The 17,483-nt window shown below is 37.8% G+C and overlaps 1 protein-coding gene across 22 annotated transcripts in view; it reads left to right on the top strand.

Moving 5' to 3' along the window:
- SYNE1 (spectrin repeat containing nuclear envelope protein 1) overlaps positions 1–17,483 on the top strand; it is a 522,579-nt gene that overhangs the window by 146,704 nt on the left and 358,392 nt on the right. For 20 of the 22 annotated variants that reach the window (XM_055390873.2, XM_019029254.4, XM_055390870.2 and 17 more), the window contains 4 exons: positions 3,009–3,146; positions 4,723–4,887; positions 15,573–15,685; positions 16,220–16,388. In XM_055390873.2, the coding sequence (XP_055246848.1) occupies positions 3,009–3,146; positions 4,723–4,887; positions 15,573–15,685; positions 16,220–16,388 (585 nt within the window). Of the gene's footprint in view, positions 1–3,008; positions 3,147–4,722; positions 4,888–15,338; positions 15,416–15,572; positions 15,686–16,004; positions 16,159–16,219; positions 16,389–17,483 lie in introns of those variants that run through there. The other 2 variants (XM_055390882.2, XM_055390883.2) reach the window with 2 other exon arrangements.

Genomic DNA, 17,483 nt, shown 5'->3' with positions numbered 1-17,483 from the left:
CTGCCTCAGCCTCCCGAGTAGCTGGGACTACAGGCGCCCACCACCACACCTAGCTAATTTTTTGTATTTTTAGTAGAAACGGGGTTTCACCATGTTAGCCAGGATGGTCTCAATCTCCTGACCTTGGGATCCACCTGCCTCGGCCTCCCAAAGTGCTGGGATTACAGGCGTGAGCCACCATGCCCGGCCAGAACTCATGATCTTATAGATCTCACCTAACCCAAAAATCTACCAAGAACAAAGAGTTGAGTCAAACTGAAAATTACTATAAAATAAACTGAATTTAACAAAGGATTGCAACATGAGTATTGGAGGGTCCATTAAAGGGATCAGTTTCGACTGCAACCTGCCTAGTCCAACACCATTGCATTCGAGTTGAGCTCAGAGTTAATGTTTTTCTCCAGTCTGACTACAGTGTCATTAATTGGACTTCTGCTTCCGATTTTCACTTCCAAGACACAAAACACAGTTCATTCCCATTTAAAAAGTGTGATTTCAATAGCAAAGACACAGAATCAACCCAAATGCCCATCAATGTAGAGTGGAGAAATAAAATGTGGTACATATATGCCATGGAATACTAGGCTGCCATATAAAGGAACAAGATCATGCCCTTTGCAGGGACATGGATGGAACTGGAAGTCATTATCCTCAGCAAACTAATGCAGGAACAGAAAACCAAACCCTGCATGTTCTCACTTATAAGTGGGAGCTGAACAGTGAGAACACATGGACACATGAAGGAACAACACACACTGGGGCCTGTGGGGGAGTGGGAGAAGGAGAGCATCAGGAAGAATAGCTAATGGATGCTGGGCTTAGTACCTAGACGATGCGTTGATCTGTGCAGCAAACCACCATGGCACATGATTACCTGTGTAACAAATCTTCCTGTACATGTACCCTAGAACTTAAAAGTTGAAGAAAAAATAAAAATTAATAAAAATTGTGATTTATTTGATCCAGCATTATCATTTTTCCCAATGTAAAACATCAGTCCCTTTTAGTGGCAAAATTAAATATAGTATATTCTGAATGATATTCTGTAATATATTCTACTCGACATCATATTTCAGTCATTTCTGCTACAGAAAAAGCTCAAATGAAGTGAGAACTTCAACATGGTAGACAAAAGATTTATCTATGGCATTAGTGATTTTATATAATCGTATCTTTAAAATATGCCTGAATTTAGGTGGATGATAGCATCAATATTATATTTGTCAAACTTAGCAAAGCAATAAATATGTGGTTAATATGCATGTACTCTTTTGCTTTGAAATTCAGTGTAAGCTTTTTTCCCCAAAATAAAATTTTCTGGGCTGAGATCCATTAAAAAATGATTAAGCCAGTAAATGGAGAAAAGAATTGCAAGAACAGAGTGAATATACTTATTTAGTCCACTGATGAGGTTTAGGTTTGGCACCAATTATCAAAAAATAAATTCCAAGTTATAAAGCTATCTGTTATACAGATGCTAGTTCATGAGGGAAACAAAGGCTTAGAAAAACAGAAAACAGAAATCCTCCTTTCAGCCCGAAGGTGATCACTAGTCTCTTAAAAATGGGTTTAGAGTCTATCTGAAATCTGAATTTAGGGAAAATTTCATTTCATCTTTACATTCTGTAATCAGCATTTTAAATCTCTTTCAATGTGTAGCAAATGCTGCATTTTCCAGTTTTTTCACTCAGAATCCTGTGGAATAAAATTTAAAAGTTGATTTTATGTTTTGTTTTTTTTTTAATTTATTTTTATTTTTTGTTTTTTTTTTAATTTTTTTTTAGACAGAGTGTCATTCTGTCGCCAAGCTGGAGTGTAGTGGCATGATCGTGATCTCAGCTCACTGCAACCTCTGCCTCCCAGGTTCAAGCGATTCTCCTGCCTCAGCCTCCTGAGTAGCTGGGACTACAGGCATGCGCCACTACGCTCAGCTAATTTTTGTATTTTTAATGGAGACGGGTTTTCAACATGTTGGCCAGGATGGTCTCAATCTCTTGACCTCATGATCCGCCCGCCTCGATCTCCAAAAGTGCTGGGGTTACAGGTGTGAGCCACCGTGCCCAGCCTATGTTTTGGTATTTTTAAAATTCCATTCAGTTAGAGAAAATGGAAGAAAACCTTGTAGGTAAAATTCTAGTTCACTATCTCCCCCCAGTGTTCTTCAAGTGAATTTACATGTTTGTTTATAATTTTGAAATTCTTTTAGTTGTGTTATCTGCTAACTTTTGTGGGGCCATTCTCCTGTAACATAATTGCACACTTTAATTATATTTTCATTTTATGTTTAGATTTGGAGTCATATTTTAGGATGGGTTAATTTAATTAATGTAAAGTATAAAACTTTAAAAATTGTTTTAATGTTAGCATTAAGCTTATAGTTAAGTCTACATATAATACATTGATGTCAACTGTACTGTGATATACTTAATATTTTAATACCATGAAATTAAAGCAAAGGATTATCATGTAAACATGGTCCCCTAAAGTAAACCTCTTTATGCAGGCTTACTTAAATACAAATCTAGACAGCTTTAATTCTGCATTATTTTGATATATGCAATTTCTATTTGTAAATTGTTTGGTACTTGAAGTAAAGCAACTATCTTGATTATTAGCTAAGATTTATACTCCTGTTTACTATGATTTCCTGACAAACATATACTGGTACATAAATTACTTTACTAGAAGTGAGAAATCCTAGGCTTTAGTCCTACCTCTACTACTTGTCCTTGATAAGTCATTTCTGGGCTTCAGAATAATAATGCATGTGTAGGGTGATGGAGAGAACCAGAGAGGATAATATGAAGAAAGCACTTAGCACAGGGTCAAGCTATGTCAGGGCTTGATGAATGACAGCTGCTATTACTATCATAACTACATTATTATTATCAACAACATATATTGAGTGTTATCCAAATAGAAAAGATTGTTATTTAGGAAATGTGCTTTCCTTTGCTTTTGCTTTTTTTTGACTCATTGCCATACTGTTGCTGTTTTTCCTCTTTTAGTCATTTAAGCACTTCAGAGTTCAATATGAAATGAAGAGGAAACAGATTGAACATTTAATACAACCATTACACAGAGACGGTAAATTGTCACTTGACCAAGCATTGGTAAAACAATCTTGGGATAGAGTGACCTCCAGGGTAAGTTCTCCCACAATTAGTTGTACTGAGCTTAATAAATTTAGAAAAGAATATTTTTCATCATCTATTTCTACACAGTGATATGACAACAGGTTCTACTGCCTCTGTCTGAGGCTAGAAAGACTTAACTATGGGAGAATCTTTGCCTCCTTGTCTAGTTTTCCTGTAAGTTAATGGAAGTCTTTGGTTTAACAGCTATTTTCTTGCCTTGGCTTCCCTCTATGTGATATCAGCCATTAACTAGATGATAGATTAAAATCCTGAGACCATCTGGATCACTTCACACTTTACACAACTTCCTTCTGGGTGGTTTAGAAGAGGTGACTCTCTGGTCTTGTAGCAGATTCTCCAGAGCGGAGCCACAGCAACTTCTTGTATTCCAAAATCATGTTTCATCAACAGTTAATGACCTTCCTGTGTTGACATACAATTTTGCATTCTTTAATTCAAGCATCTTTTTTTATCTGATCATGAATCTGAAGGAAAATTGCTCAGTATCTTCCATATTCATATTCTTCGTGCTTAAAGGCCAAGATTTCAAACCCCTGGAACACTTCTATCACTAATAAGAATATTTGTCTTGAACTTACCATATATTCTTTATTTTATTTTATTTTGTTTTTGAGATAGTGTCTTGCTCTGTCACCCAGGCTAAAGTGCAGTGGCACAATCAAAGCTCACTGCAGCTTCAACCTCCTTGGCTCAAGCAATCATCCTACCTCAGCCTCCCAAGTAGCTGGGACCACAGGCATGTACCACCATACTTGGCTAATTTTTTTTTTTTTTTTGTAGAGATGAGATCTCACTATATTGCCCAGGGTGGTTTTAAACTCCTGGGCTCAAGCATCTCACCCATCTTGGCTTCCCAAATTTCTGGGATTACTGGAGTGAGCCACTGCACCCAGCCTAATTTCTTTTTGATAGTCTCATTTTTTCTAGTGACTCCATTAAAGAATAGGCTAGTTCCTAAGCACCTCAACTCATCCCACCTGGCTTTCCAGTAAGCTAGGAAATGTGTCTGAGAATTGGGTAAAATGGAAGAGATGGAGAGAAGGGTAGACAATCATAGGATTATAGAAAGAATCCTTTAAACCCATCTTTGTCCAGAGCTGCTTAGATAATCCTCATTTTTCTGAACTTGTTCTGATCACGTGGGAGGTTTTAATGGGATTCTCATTCCGACGACCAAGATACACATGTGCCAGGTGTATAACTGCTGCATCCTCCAAGCATGTCACCAAACCTGATCCCTTCCCTTTCAGCAAAAGCTACACTGAAAATCAGTGGGTGCTTCATGCTACTCCTGTAAGAGGAAAATTGCTTACACTTCTGATAATATTCTTCCGTGTTTAAGATGTATTTTCAGTTTCTTCAAAATTTGCTTTTAACTGTAATTTTCTCCCCATCCCTAAAGTGTCAAACTCAGAACACAGACATTTGCTTGTTTGATATTTATTAACTTAGCCTGAAATCATTAACTTAAAGCTTTATGTATGCTTTACTATTATTTGGGTGTAATTTTATAAATTGCCATCTGTATTAAAGATATTTTACTTTTCTGCTTTTTAAATTTTAGCTCTTTGACTGGCATATACAGCTTGATAAATCTCTTCCTGCACCTCTGGGCACCATAGGTGCCTGGCTGTACAGAGCGGAGGTGGCCCTGAGAGAGGAAATAACCATTCAACAGGTCCACGAGGAAACAGCAAACACGATACAACGGAAACTTGAGCAACATAAGGTAAAAATTCTGGTTGGAAAACCTTGCAGCATAACAGCCCTACCGTGGTCTGGAGAGGTAGCCTGGTTACAACCTGCTCTGACGGGGACGCCCCAAATATTAATTCTACATGATCGGAGATGTCACACCTTCTTAGAGTTCTCTAATTTGATTATTTCTTTCTTACACTGGTTAATGACGGTTCCAGTGGGTTGATTTCCTGAGATATTTTCCATACCTGTGTGGTATTTTTTTCATCTGCAGCTATCTTTGTTATTTCTGTTGTTACATATTATTTTTCAAAAGATAAGCATAGATGGTATGCATTTACATAATAACGTGGCCGGCCATTGGCTTCAGACCTCATTTCTGCCTCCATTCTCAAAGGAAGGCAGGCAAAAGTTCTTTTGTCCTGGTGCTGTGGGGTGGGGGTAGAAGGAATGGAGGCTGTAGGAAGTGGTGGGGTTAGGCTTTGATGGTCTCTTAGTCATTTGGGATGTTTTAAACTTAATATATGATCAGTTGTATATGGTATAATTTCCAATATATTTCCTTTTTGTGTTTTGTGATATTACAGGCCTAACTAAAAATGCTGTTTTTCATTAACATCACATTAATGCAATCTTGCATTTTATGCAATTGAATTTGTATACTTCATTTGCTGTAATGTGGTGGGGTATTCCTGCGTATGTGAAAAATAGAGATTTCTACTCCTGACTACCCATGGGCAATGTATAGCCCATGTATATTTTCTGCCAAATTATTGATATTTTTAAAAAATTACCCCAAGGAAATACACTGTCCTTTATTCTAGACAAGATCATAAAGCGAATTTACAACAGATTTTATTGCCTTTTATTATTTTATGCCTCTCTGGGGCTTTACTTTTGGAGCTAGATATACAGAGACACAGAGATGTGATGCCATTGCCGATCTTGGCCATTTCAACTTGACAGACTCAACCTCAGACAAACTCATCAAACCAGATGGCCACGGCAAGATTTGATGATCTGCAGAGGCCATCACTCAGGGTCCTGCCTCCATTTCCTCTTGGCCTTTTCTGATACTCAGTGCCTTTAGACACTTTTAAAGTTGCTGATTATCTCTTAGCTCCTCTCCTCCCCCAGTCACCAACGCAGACAAACACACACACTGAACTCTCTGTCATTTGGCTTCTCAGATGCAAGCATGACTTTGGGGTCTTCTTCATCTGTGCAGATACTCACAAATAAAAGCTGGGCCTGCTTATCTGTGCCTTAGTGCCCTAAAGTGGGGGCAGCTATGCCATAAGGGACCCAGAGTTCAGGCCTCATACGAGATCAAGTCACAAGAATTTTCCTGGGATTGAATCAGTTTCCTGGGCCATGTCAATTTTGAACCACCCCAGTATATTAAAAATAGAGGGAAGTGTGAAAATAGTATTACACAAACAATAACATCTTTAGCAAATTAGCAACTAAGCATATATAACACACAATACTTTTTTCATGGAAAACTTAATTGAAACTATTTTTTTACCTTAACTGGCATTTGTTTATTTATTTATTTTTAAATTGCAGATTCAGGGGGTACATGTGCATGTTTCTTACATGAGTATATTACATAATGGTGGGGATTAGGATTCTAGTGTACCTGTTACCTACATATGAAACTATTTTAATTGATGTAAATATTTGATACTAAAGAAGTCCATTTAGAATTTTAAATGAAATGTAGAATGTATATTTATTGAGAATTAAATACGTTAATTCAGCAAATAGGCATGGTAGCAAATATTCCTACTATGTGCAGGTTTTCAGCTCCAGGGCAACAGGTGAGGGGCCCAGACGAGGTCCGGGCGTTTGTGGTGCCTCCAGTCTAGAGGTCTGAGAAGCATCTACACAATTGTTCTTTGTATAATACCTTTAACTTTGACTTAAATGTCCCACCACAGAGAAAATGCCTGACAATGTAACTGCTATTTACTAGTTAATTATAACAGTTTGTAGAAATATTAATTCAAGGCACACTATAGACAGTAGTATCTCCTACGGGGGAGTGAGTCCTAAGTCGGCCAATGCACATGCTATCTGTGTGTTTCAATGGCTATATGATTTCAGGCCCTTCATGAGCCCTTCTAGCTCCCTCGAGAGACAGTGAGAGAGAGACACCCTGTGCCAACCCCCAAGAATACAGCTAGAACAATCTCTCTGCCAAAGTCTAGTGAACAAAGCATAGAAACCAGAAATGAAGTGGATCGGGGAGAGAGAGAGGGGCAGGAGTTGGAGAAAATGGTTATCTGAGGCAAACAAACAAACAAAAACCCAGAAAGGACTAGACTACAGAGAAAACCAAGGAATGTAATAAAGAGATAAAGGTAAAAAGCAGAGATAGGGGCTCAGGCCAGGTTAAAGGTGAATATTAGAATGATCTTTTCATTGAGGTAGGAACTTTTACTAGGCCTGGGCATGGGTACTTAAAGTAGCTCATAAAACAATTAAATTGTCAATTTTAAAATCAATTCTCATTTATTGAAAAATATATATTAGGAGCCTATAATAAGCTAAGCTTTGAAGGTGAAAAGCTTGAATTATTATTATTATTGAAATGGAGGCTCGCTTTGTCACTCTCAGACTGGAATGCAATGGCGCGATCTTGGCTCATTGCAACCTCTACTTCCCAGGTTCAAGCGATTCTCCTGCCTCAGCCTCCCGTGTAGCTGGGATTTCAGGCATCCACCACCATGCCTGGCTAATATTTGTATTTTTAGTAGATATGTGGTTTCACCGTGTTGGCCAGGCTGGCCTTGAACTCCTGACCTCAAGTGATCCGCCTGCCTCAGCCTCCCAAAGTGCTGGGATTACAGGCATGAGCCACCACGCCTGGCCAAGTTTGACTGATTAAAACAACTAAAAATTATAAGTTTCCTCAATGGCACCAACTCAGTCTCTCGATTTGATGTAACACCTCTGTGCTGGTATCTTGGGCTCACTTGGAGATGCAATAAATTGGGAAAATCACAATTTAGGAATCATTGATGTATGATCAAGAATGTTTGGGAATATTGTCTTCCTATCTTGGTCTAAAAAGTAATTCTGGTTTTTGTCAAGAAAACTTGAACAAGCTATCAAAATTACAATGCTTGGTTTTTTTCATTCTTCACACCTTTTAAAAAAAATAACACAATTTCAACACTTAATGCATAGGCAACGTTTGCAAGTTGGATTCAGATCATTTTTTTGAAGGTGTGTTTCCGAGAGTTCACTTCGTGAATGGTTCTGCCAGTGGTTTTGTTTTACTATTTCTGAAAAATTAACATATATATGTATATATATGTAAGAACTTATTTATTCTGCAAAACAGAGTGTACCTGTATTATCTTTTCTATTTTCCAGTTACCCTAATGTTCAGTTATCTAGAAAAATAACAATAACCATAGCCAACTATTATGGAGGACTTAACCATGTTTCAGTCCTAAGTATCTGATTTTTACCAAACACTTAACATGACGGATGTGAGATAGGTATTATTATCCTTTTTTGCTGATGAGGAAAGTGTAGGCAGAGAGAGGTTAAGTGACTTGCCCAAGGTCACATAGCTGATGAGCCAGGTTGTCTTCAGCACTAGGCTTAAAATGTGACCACAAAGCTATTGCTTATCGTACTTGTAGAGTGATTATACTGACTAATTTATTATTCTTAGTATTGATTTGGCAAAGTAAGGCTTTCAGTCATAAGGAATCATGAAAGTAGTCATTAGGCTCTGCCACCTGCTACACATCCTTATTGCAGTTACCAACCCTACCTAGGTCACTTGCCTTCCTTTCTTGAAGATTTTATTTCCTGGATGACAATACATGTCATAATTCTTAATAACTTCAGTAACCTAGAGATGATCCTCCCAATATCATGACCTCTCAGGTTCTTGACCTCTTCCCCCAGGATCCTGTCCTACACCCAACCCTAGCCACTCACTCCACAGTCATAGCCTAGAATGCTCATCACCAGTAAATGAGACCCCTCCACAAGCTCTTTGTCAAGTACCTTCCTCTCCAGTCAGACAAGGCTTCATCTCCTCTGTGCCCTATAATCTGTTACCCTACCACCTTTTCACTGTATCCTGTTCTCTTTACCATCTCCCTTTGTGCTCTGCTTAAATGCAATGTAAAAGCCCCACTCGTCCACATCCTCGCTTGCCTTGTCCGTATTTCACTTTGTTTTAGTGTCCTGGTAAAAACACAATGCCGGTGAAAGCCAGCTCTTTGCCTAGTTCATGCCCACACACACGTAGCTGACTGTGGCTGGAGAAAAACACACCCCCAGGCGCAATGACTAACCCAAGTGGGCCCTTAATGGTGCCTGGCAATCAGAAGGCATTTCCCGACTCCATTCCCTCTTCATTTCTGGGACAACTATTTCATATCTTGTCTCTTCAAACCTTCCACACCTCCTCCCCATCCTCACTCTTAGCTGATGACATTACTTCCTTTTTCTTTGAGAAAATAGAAGCAATCAGAAAAGAATTTCCACCAGCTCCCACGGCCACATCAACCCACCTACTTGCATCTGTGCCCGCATACGCGCTCTTCACTTCTGTTACTATGGGTGAACCATCTGTGCTCTGGGCCGAGGCCAACCTCTCTATGTGTACATTAGATCCCACCCTCTCTCCAAAAGGTAATTCCTGTCCTTCCTCCCTTCTCTATTTTTTTCTCTTTCTTTCTTTGTTGGAGTTTACTCATCCACATACAAATATGCTGCCATTATCTCATCTTTAAAAGTCTTTTTCTTAGCCCCACTTCCCCTCCCAGCTACTGTCCAATTTTCTTCCTTCCTTTTACAGCAAAGCTCTTTGAGAGAATTGGCTCTTTCTTCTTTCTAAATTCTCTTCTCTCATTCTTTCTAAAATCCATTCCAATCAAGCTTTTATCTTGCCATCTACCATGTGAAGTTTACCAGGCTTTGCCTCATTCCTCATCCAATGGCCAGTTCTCAGTCTTCTTACATCACCTGTCACAAACATTTCACATAGTTGTCCCTTTACCCTTGAAAGACTTTCTTTAAGGCATGGTGGCTCATACTTATAATCCCAGCATGTTGAGAAGCCAAGGCAGGAGGAGCACATGAGTCCAGAAGTTTGAGACCAACCTGGCCAACAAAGCGAGACTCTGTCTCTACAAAAAATAAAAATAAAAAATTAGGCATAGTGGTGCATGCCTGTAGTCCCAGCTACTCGGGAGGCTGAGGCAGGAGGATTGCTTGAGCCCAGGAATTAAAGGCTGCAGTGGGTAAGCTATGATTGTGCCACTTGTAGTTTCCTTCCTACTCCCCTGGCTGTACCTTTCTGGTCTTCCCTATTCTTTCAACAAATATCTGTTGAGCTTTCTCAGTTGCAAAGCAGTGTTTTAGGCATTTGTGATACATCTGTAAGCAAAACAGACAAAAATCCCTTCCCTTAGATAATTTACCTTCTAGTGAGAGGAGGCAGATAAAAGTAATAAATATAAAAAATAAGTAAATTTAGGTTAGAAAGTAAAAGGACATGGGATATTAGGTGTTGTTGCAATTTTAAATAGGGTTGTCAGTGAAGCCTCATTGAAAAGATGACATCAAACAGGCAAGCATATTCCCTACCTTGAGGTCTTTACCCTTGCCATCCTTCTGGAATGTTCTCATCCCTGAGTCTGAAACATCCTCTTACTGATATTCCCGTTATGTTCTTCTTCATCTCTTTAAGGCCTTTGCTAAAAGGTCCCCTCTTCGTCCACCCTTTTCTGGCCACCTCTTTTGAAATTACAACTTCCCCCAAACTCCCCTTCCCCTTTCCCATTTGATGTTTCTCTTTAGCATTTATCATCATCTCAACTGTTACCAGTTTTAATCATTTATCTTATCTTTTGCTTGATTTTCTGCACTATAATGTCAACTCCATAAAAGTGGGAGTTATTGATTTTTTTTTCACTGTTGTCTCCCCATATTCAGGCTCTCAAAATTGCAATTGGGTCAATATTGATAATGCATACTTTCTAAAAATGTGTGCATTTGACTAAGTCTTCAGAATTATTAGCATAAAATTGTTCAAAATATTGTTTTATATATTTTGTGGTGTTTTCTGTGCCTATGTATATTTCCCCAATATTGTTTCTTTGAACTGCCTCACTTTCGTTAATCACACTTTGGCATTGTTGATTTGCTCCACAATGTTCTAACCTTCTTTTTTCATCCATTTTCTTTCTTTCTTTTCTTTCTTTTTTTTTTTTTTTTAGATAGGGTCTGGCTCTGTTGCCCAGGCGGGAGTGTAGTGGTGTGGTCATGGCTCACTGCAGCCTCTGCCTCCCAGGATCCAGTGATCCTTCCACCTTAGCCTCCCGAGAAGGTGGGACTACAGGCATGGGCCACCACACCTGACTAATTTTTGTATTTTTTGGAGAGATAGGGTTTCACCATGTTGCCCAGCCTGGTCTCAAACTCCTGGGTGCAAGTGATCTGCCCACCCTCCTAAAGTGCTGGAATTACACGCATAAGCCACAGCACCCAGCCCCATTTTTTTTTTCCCCAAAGGAATGACAGTATTTTCATGATATGGCTGCTATGTGAGAATAGACTGGGTTAGGAATGGAGACCAGAAGCCAGGGTACCATTTCCATCATCCAGTTAGAGTGCTTTGAACAAGGGAAGTAGCTGTAGAGATGGTGAGAAATGGACAGATTCTGAATACGTTTTGAGGGCAGAACAATTTTCAGCATTAGATACATACCGTGAAAGAAGAAGAGTCATAAATGACACTATGATTTGGGGGCTGTGCAACTGAAAAAACAGTTTCTATCAATTAAGAATAGGAGACAATGAAGCGGCTTTGGGAGGAAAGATCAGGAATTCAGCTTGGGGCATGTTGAGTCTTTTTCTCATCCAAGAGGATATGTGGAGTAAGCAATAGGTAAGAGAGCTCAGGGAAGAAGTACAGCTTGGAGATAAAAATTCGGAGTCATTGGCATCTAGAGGGATGTTTAAAGCTCTGAGACTGGATAAATTAAATAAAGAAGTATATACAGAGAAGAGAAAGGGACCAAGGACTGATCCTGGAGGGAATCCAGTATTAAGAGATTGAAGAGTAGAAGAACCAATAAAAGTCTGAGAAGGAGCAACCAGTGAAGTTGGAGGAAATCCAGCTACAGTGTTGTCTTAGAAGCCATGGGAAGCAAACGTATGGAGGATAGGGTATTTTCAGAAGAATTGCCACAGTGATCCTTAAAATGCAGCTGAGATAATTTCACCAATCTGCTCAAAATTCCTAGCTGGCTTCCATTATCAAAACACCACAAGTTCTTATAAAGACCATTCCTGCAGCCCTTTCCCTTCTTTACCCAACAAGCTGCTATAACACTTGCTTCCTTTGCTCTATCTCATTTAGAGAGGCATGTTGATAAACCCCACAGTGATGTTGACAGTTCAGGTTCTCCTTACAGTTCTATCAGTTTTTCCTTTATATATTTTGAAGTTTAATGGGCATGCTCAAGTTCAGGAATAATGTACCTTCTAGTAAGTTGAAAGTTTAATCTTTATGCAATTAATTATAGATGGTTTCCAACTTATAGTGATTCAACTTACAATTTTTGACTTTACAGTGGTGCAAAAGCAATATACATTCAGCAATGACATGTGATATGATATTCTTATATGAGATATTCAACATTTTATTATAAAATTTGGCTTTATGTTAGATAATTTTGCCAAATTGTAGGCTAATGTGAGTGTTCTGAGCACATTTAATGTAGGTGAAGCTAAGCTATAATGTTTGGTTGGTTTAGGTGTATTAAATACATTTTTGACTTACAACATTTTCAACTTACAATGAGTTTTATTGGGACATAACCCCATCATGAGTCAAGGAGTGTCTGTACTTACAATGCTTCTGTTCTGAAATCCATTTTGTCTGATATTAATGCATTTATATCAGATTTCTCTTAGTATTTGCCTGACATGTGTTCCATTTTATTAATTTTAACCTATCCGTGTTCTTAATGATTAGGTGTATCTTTTGTAAAAAGAAGATAGTTCTGTTTTGTTTGTTTGTCCAATCTGGTAATCTCTGTCTTTTAACTAGTAAATTTCTATTTTATTCACATTTATTTATTATTATTGATGTACTTGAATTTGTTTCTAGCATCTGAGTCTTTGCTTTCTAACTGTTCTACTTTTTCTTCTTTTCTACTTTCTTGCTATTTATAAGTTGATTAAGGAGGTTTTGCTTTTTGTCTCCTTCCTCATTTTTCTTATTCCATGGTTTTATTTCTACTAGCATGAAAGTTATAAGCTCTAGTTGTACAGTATGATTGCCCTCAAAATTTGACCTTAGATACTTAACAACATTGAAAGTTAGCTATATCTTAACCTCCTCTTAATCAATATAAGGAATTATGAATACTTTAACCAAACCACTCTCCTTTTTATCGTACACATTGTTGTCAAATATTAAATTATTGACATTTTTCTAGCATGATAAGTTTGTTGTTTCTGCTGGTTCTCTCTCATGGTGGCTTGTTTCCTGTGGTTCGTGGTCTCTGCTTTCCTCCTACTGTATTTGCATTTGCTAATAACCTGGCCATGTTAGCCCTCATTGAGGGTTCTGACTAAATGGAGGAGATCTCATTTCAGTGTCCTCATCCTGTTCACATTCTAAGACTCAATCTCTCTCAGCAGTGGTGTAGATATTTGCCCAGGACAATCTGGATTTGTCTATTTGTTTTTTGCCTACAGGTCTGTGATCTAGTTTTTGGGTCATGTTTTACTAAGAATGGGGGACCTAAAATATTTCATTTACTTCCTGTGAACCCAGCAAGGTGAATTAAAATCATATATTTTGCCCAGCATCTAGCTGCTTTATAGTGAGATGGCCTTTCAGAGGAATCAGTGACATCATGCCAACTGTTGAAGTTCTTTTTTTTTTTGAGACAGAGTCTTACCCTGTTGCCCAGGCTGGAGTGCAATGGTGTGATCTTCCCTCACTGCAACCTCCACCTCCTGGGTTCAAGCGATTCTCCTGCCTCAGCCTTCCAAGTAGCTGGGACTACAGGTGCACGCCACCATGCCTGGCTAATTTTTTGTATCTTTAGTAGAGACGGGGTTTCACCATGTTGGCCAGGCTGATCTCGAACTCGTGACCTCGTGATCCACCAGCGTCCGCCACCCAAAGTGCTGGGATTACAGACATGAGCCACCACACCCGGCCTAAGAAGTTCTTTTATCATAAGTGTGAAAATGTTTTTGTTTGGGTAGCTTGTAAAGACTTTTTCGATATAGTAGATATTTAAAAACTGTCACAAATCAGAGCTAGCTGGGGTGATAACTCCAAGTGTGCTCTGCAGTCACTTGGGAAAGTTTCAGCCCAATCATAAGCTACAGTAATGTGTCTGTGTGTGGTAAAGGAGGTAGAGAATGGCTAGAATACTCATCATCAATAGCTGCTCTAAGAACACCTGTTTGTTCTCTGCCCTCCTGTGATGAGTTCTTGGCTTCACATAGTACCCTCCCTTGAGGCACACATGACTTGTGAGTATCTCTGCACTTACCTTCAGAGTCAAAGCAGGTCAAAATGTGATCGTAGCAAAATATATCAGGATAGAAATAGTTTGGCCCTAAGGTTTTTCTACCATGTTAAAATGTCATATGTGGGCAAGCATATACAAACCTGAACATTTTAATTTATATAGAAAAGTCTTCACTTGTCCCACCATCAAGTGTGTCTCTTGATTTTAGGCTGGTTTTGCTACTAATTTCTCTAATTTGCTAAATGTTAGTATGAGATAAAAATATTAATTTTAATGTATTATTTTGGTGGTCTAATATGTCTTACTTTTTCAATGAGTGACACATTTTTAAGCACTGTATTTATTCTGCAATCAAGACACAAACTAAGCTCTAGAAATTAAGGCATGAATCTCCTTTCACCTAACTTCTTCCTTGCTTCTATGTGAGAAATTGGTGAGGGAGTGTAAAATACATGTACATCTTTTTAGAAATTAGTTTGTAAATGATGAAAAACACAGCAAACAAATCAAAGAAGATTCAAATTAACCTAAATAAATGAATCAAACCTGTGGAGTTCTATACAGTCTATAATTAATATTTATTAACATCACATTTAATCTTCTCACTGTGTTACCTATGGGGTATTCCCTGCACTTGTTTGAAATTTTCTAATCAAAAGGGTATTTCAAAATATATTGTAATATGATTGATTTACTTTAGATGGCAAGCAAATACCACTTTATAATAGTCTGCATGCATTCAAAATAAAATAACAGTAGAAAGCCTAATCTCTTTTGCCATTAAAGGTTTCAGTTTGTCATGCTCAGTTTTAAGCTTTCAAAAACCAACACATCCAAAATCAAGAAAGGCAAAAAATACTAAAATCATTTCATAGCAGTAATTACATTTTCCTTTGGATCATGTGCCTTTAAAACGTCTGAATGCATTGCTGTGCAAGTGTCATGTGTGTTTAAAAGATGCATAATTATTAGATGCAGTTCCAGCATAGTGTTTTAAGTACAAGCACCCAGCTCCTATTCAAGGTAAGAGCCTTTGACAGGCACCAAGCTGCCTCTGAATGTGGCAGCGGGATCAAATTGTTGAATACATTGACTCATCGGTGCGGGCTGGAAATTATGCTTCTTAGCCCTCTGTGAAACATGTTTTTCATTTTTTATTTTTTTTTAAACTGTATCTTAGGATCTGCTTCAAAACACAGATGCCCACAAAAGAGCATTCCATGAAATCTACCGGACCAGGTCTGTTAACGGGATTCCAGTGCCACCTGATCAATTAGAGGACATGGCCGAGAGGTAAGAGAATATCTGCATTTAAATGAAGTCTCTTTTTAAAACACTAGGTGGATGCTTTTTATATTTCTTTTATTTTTTCATGATTTTTTTTAACAGAGGTGCCTACCTTTGGTAAATAGAAAGCGGGCTCCCGTAAGACATGCTAAGAATGCCACCATTCTAATGTATTATTAACTGAAAAGAGTGAATCTGAATTTGTCCACAGCCTAGAAATCACAGAAATGGTTTCTTCAGAGGCTGTATTTTTGTTCAGTACTGTAAGGAACATTATGTAATATTGCAAAAACAGCTTATAAAAGAAACAGACGAGAGATGTGTTGGCAGGGGAAAGAATTAAATCGAAGACTTCAATCATTCATGTTTTGCTTTTAAATCCAGAGCTAGAAAAGGAATCGGATTTCCAGAAAATGATCAGCCAGAGTTAGAAGAGCTTGTGGCTGCATTCTATTTAAGGCTGACATGTAACAGGTTAAGTAAGCATCAGTTCTGTTACTATTAGTTACATTCTATAAATTCTCCCTGTTTTATTTCTAGGTTTCATTTTGTTTCCTCCACATCAGAGCTACACCTAATGAAAATGGAATTTTTAGAATTAAAGTACCGTCTGCTCTCACTGCTGGTTCTTGCAGAGTCAAAGCTGAAGTCTTGGATCATTAAGTACGGGAGGAGAGAGTCAGTGGAGCAGCTTCTACAAAACTACGTGGTGAGTCCCCGGTGCTTTGACAGAGAATTCCTATGAGCCGTGGATTTAGCAACACAGTTCAGTTTCTTTGATGTTGTTATTTTAATTCTTGAATTTAAACATAAAGATAGCGTGTGTTAAATGGGTTAGATACAAGTTTATGAGCTTTTCAGAATTATCTGAAATCTAAACCTATTTCTTTGGAATTTGATTATTTAAAATCCCCTAGTTCAGTTTAGTTTAATGCTTTGCTGCATTAATCATATGGGACCATCCTGACTGACTTAATTGATTTTTTAAAAAAGTTTTTGTATTGCATACCCACATTTTTTATTGGAGGTCACCATTTCAACTGCATTAAAATACTTAAAGATTACCTTCATGTCTTTTAAAATTCAACTATGACTAGTTTAGAACCATTCTCAAGTGGCCAAATGGGAGCTATCTATTTTTTTAGATTGTGTCCACTGTGTCTTTTTTTACCGTAATTCCCTGGGCTTCATTGCCTCTTGTGTGCACCCTGGAAGAGTAACATTTTGTCTATGAATCTCTGTACCAACTTAATTTTTAAAGATTATCTCACATTTTGGGCTATCAATATAGATAATTCTATGTTTACTAGAATCATAGACCTGCATTGATGAAAGAATTTGTTTGCTCTGTAACTAGCAGTTTTCACTTACATGTAATTAGTGTATTATAGATACTAAAGACAGGTTATTTCTTAGTTAATTAAACATGGCCATCCTACAAATTAATTTTCAATGCAAATTTGCTCATAAAATTAATGTTAATAGAGTATCTTAGTCTTGTACTGTTTCATTTATGTTTAAACACAAATACTATGATAAATCAATGAACTTTTAAAATATAAACCCATTTATAACTTGATTAGTCACTGTGACTCTATAACATGTTCTGCTTGAAGTACTTATTGAAACCATATTTTCACTGAAGCATCTTAGAACTATAATCTGTTTTGCTACATTTTAATTTCATTTTCTGTGATGGGTGAACAACATATAGTTGAGAAAAAAATGATTTAACTGCTTTACAGTAAAATCTTTCCCTAGATTTACTAAAATTGTCTAGGAAACATTTGTTCCAAAATGCAAA

Source organism: Gorilla gorilla, chromosome 5 (genome assembly GCF_029281585.2).
Source record: "Gorilla gorilla gorilla isolate KB3781 chromosome 5, NHGRI_mGorGor1-v2.1_pri, whole genome shotgun sequence".
In the NCBI taxonomy this organism is placed as follows: domain Eukaryota; kingdom Metazoa; phylum Chordata; class Mammalia; order Primates; family Hominidae; genus Gorilla; species Gorilla gorilla.
Note: the sequence above shows the minus strand (reverse complement) of the source record. Positions and strands in the feature narration are given on the sequence as shown.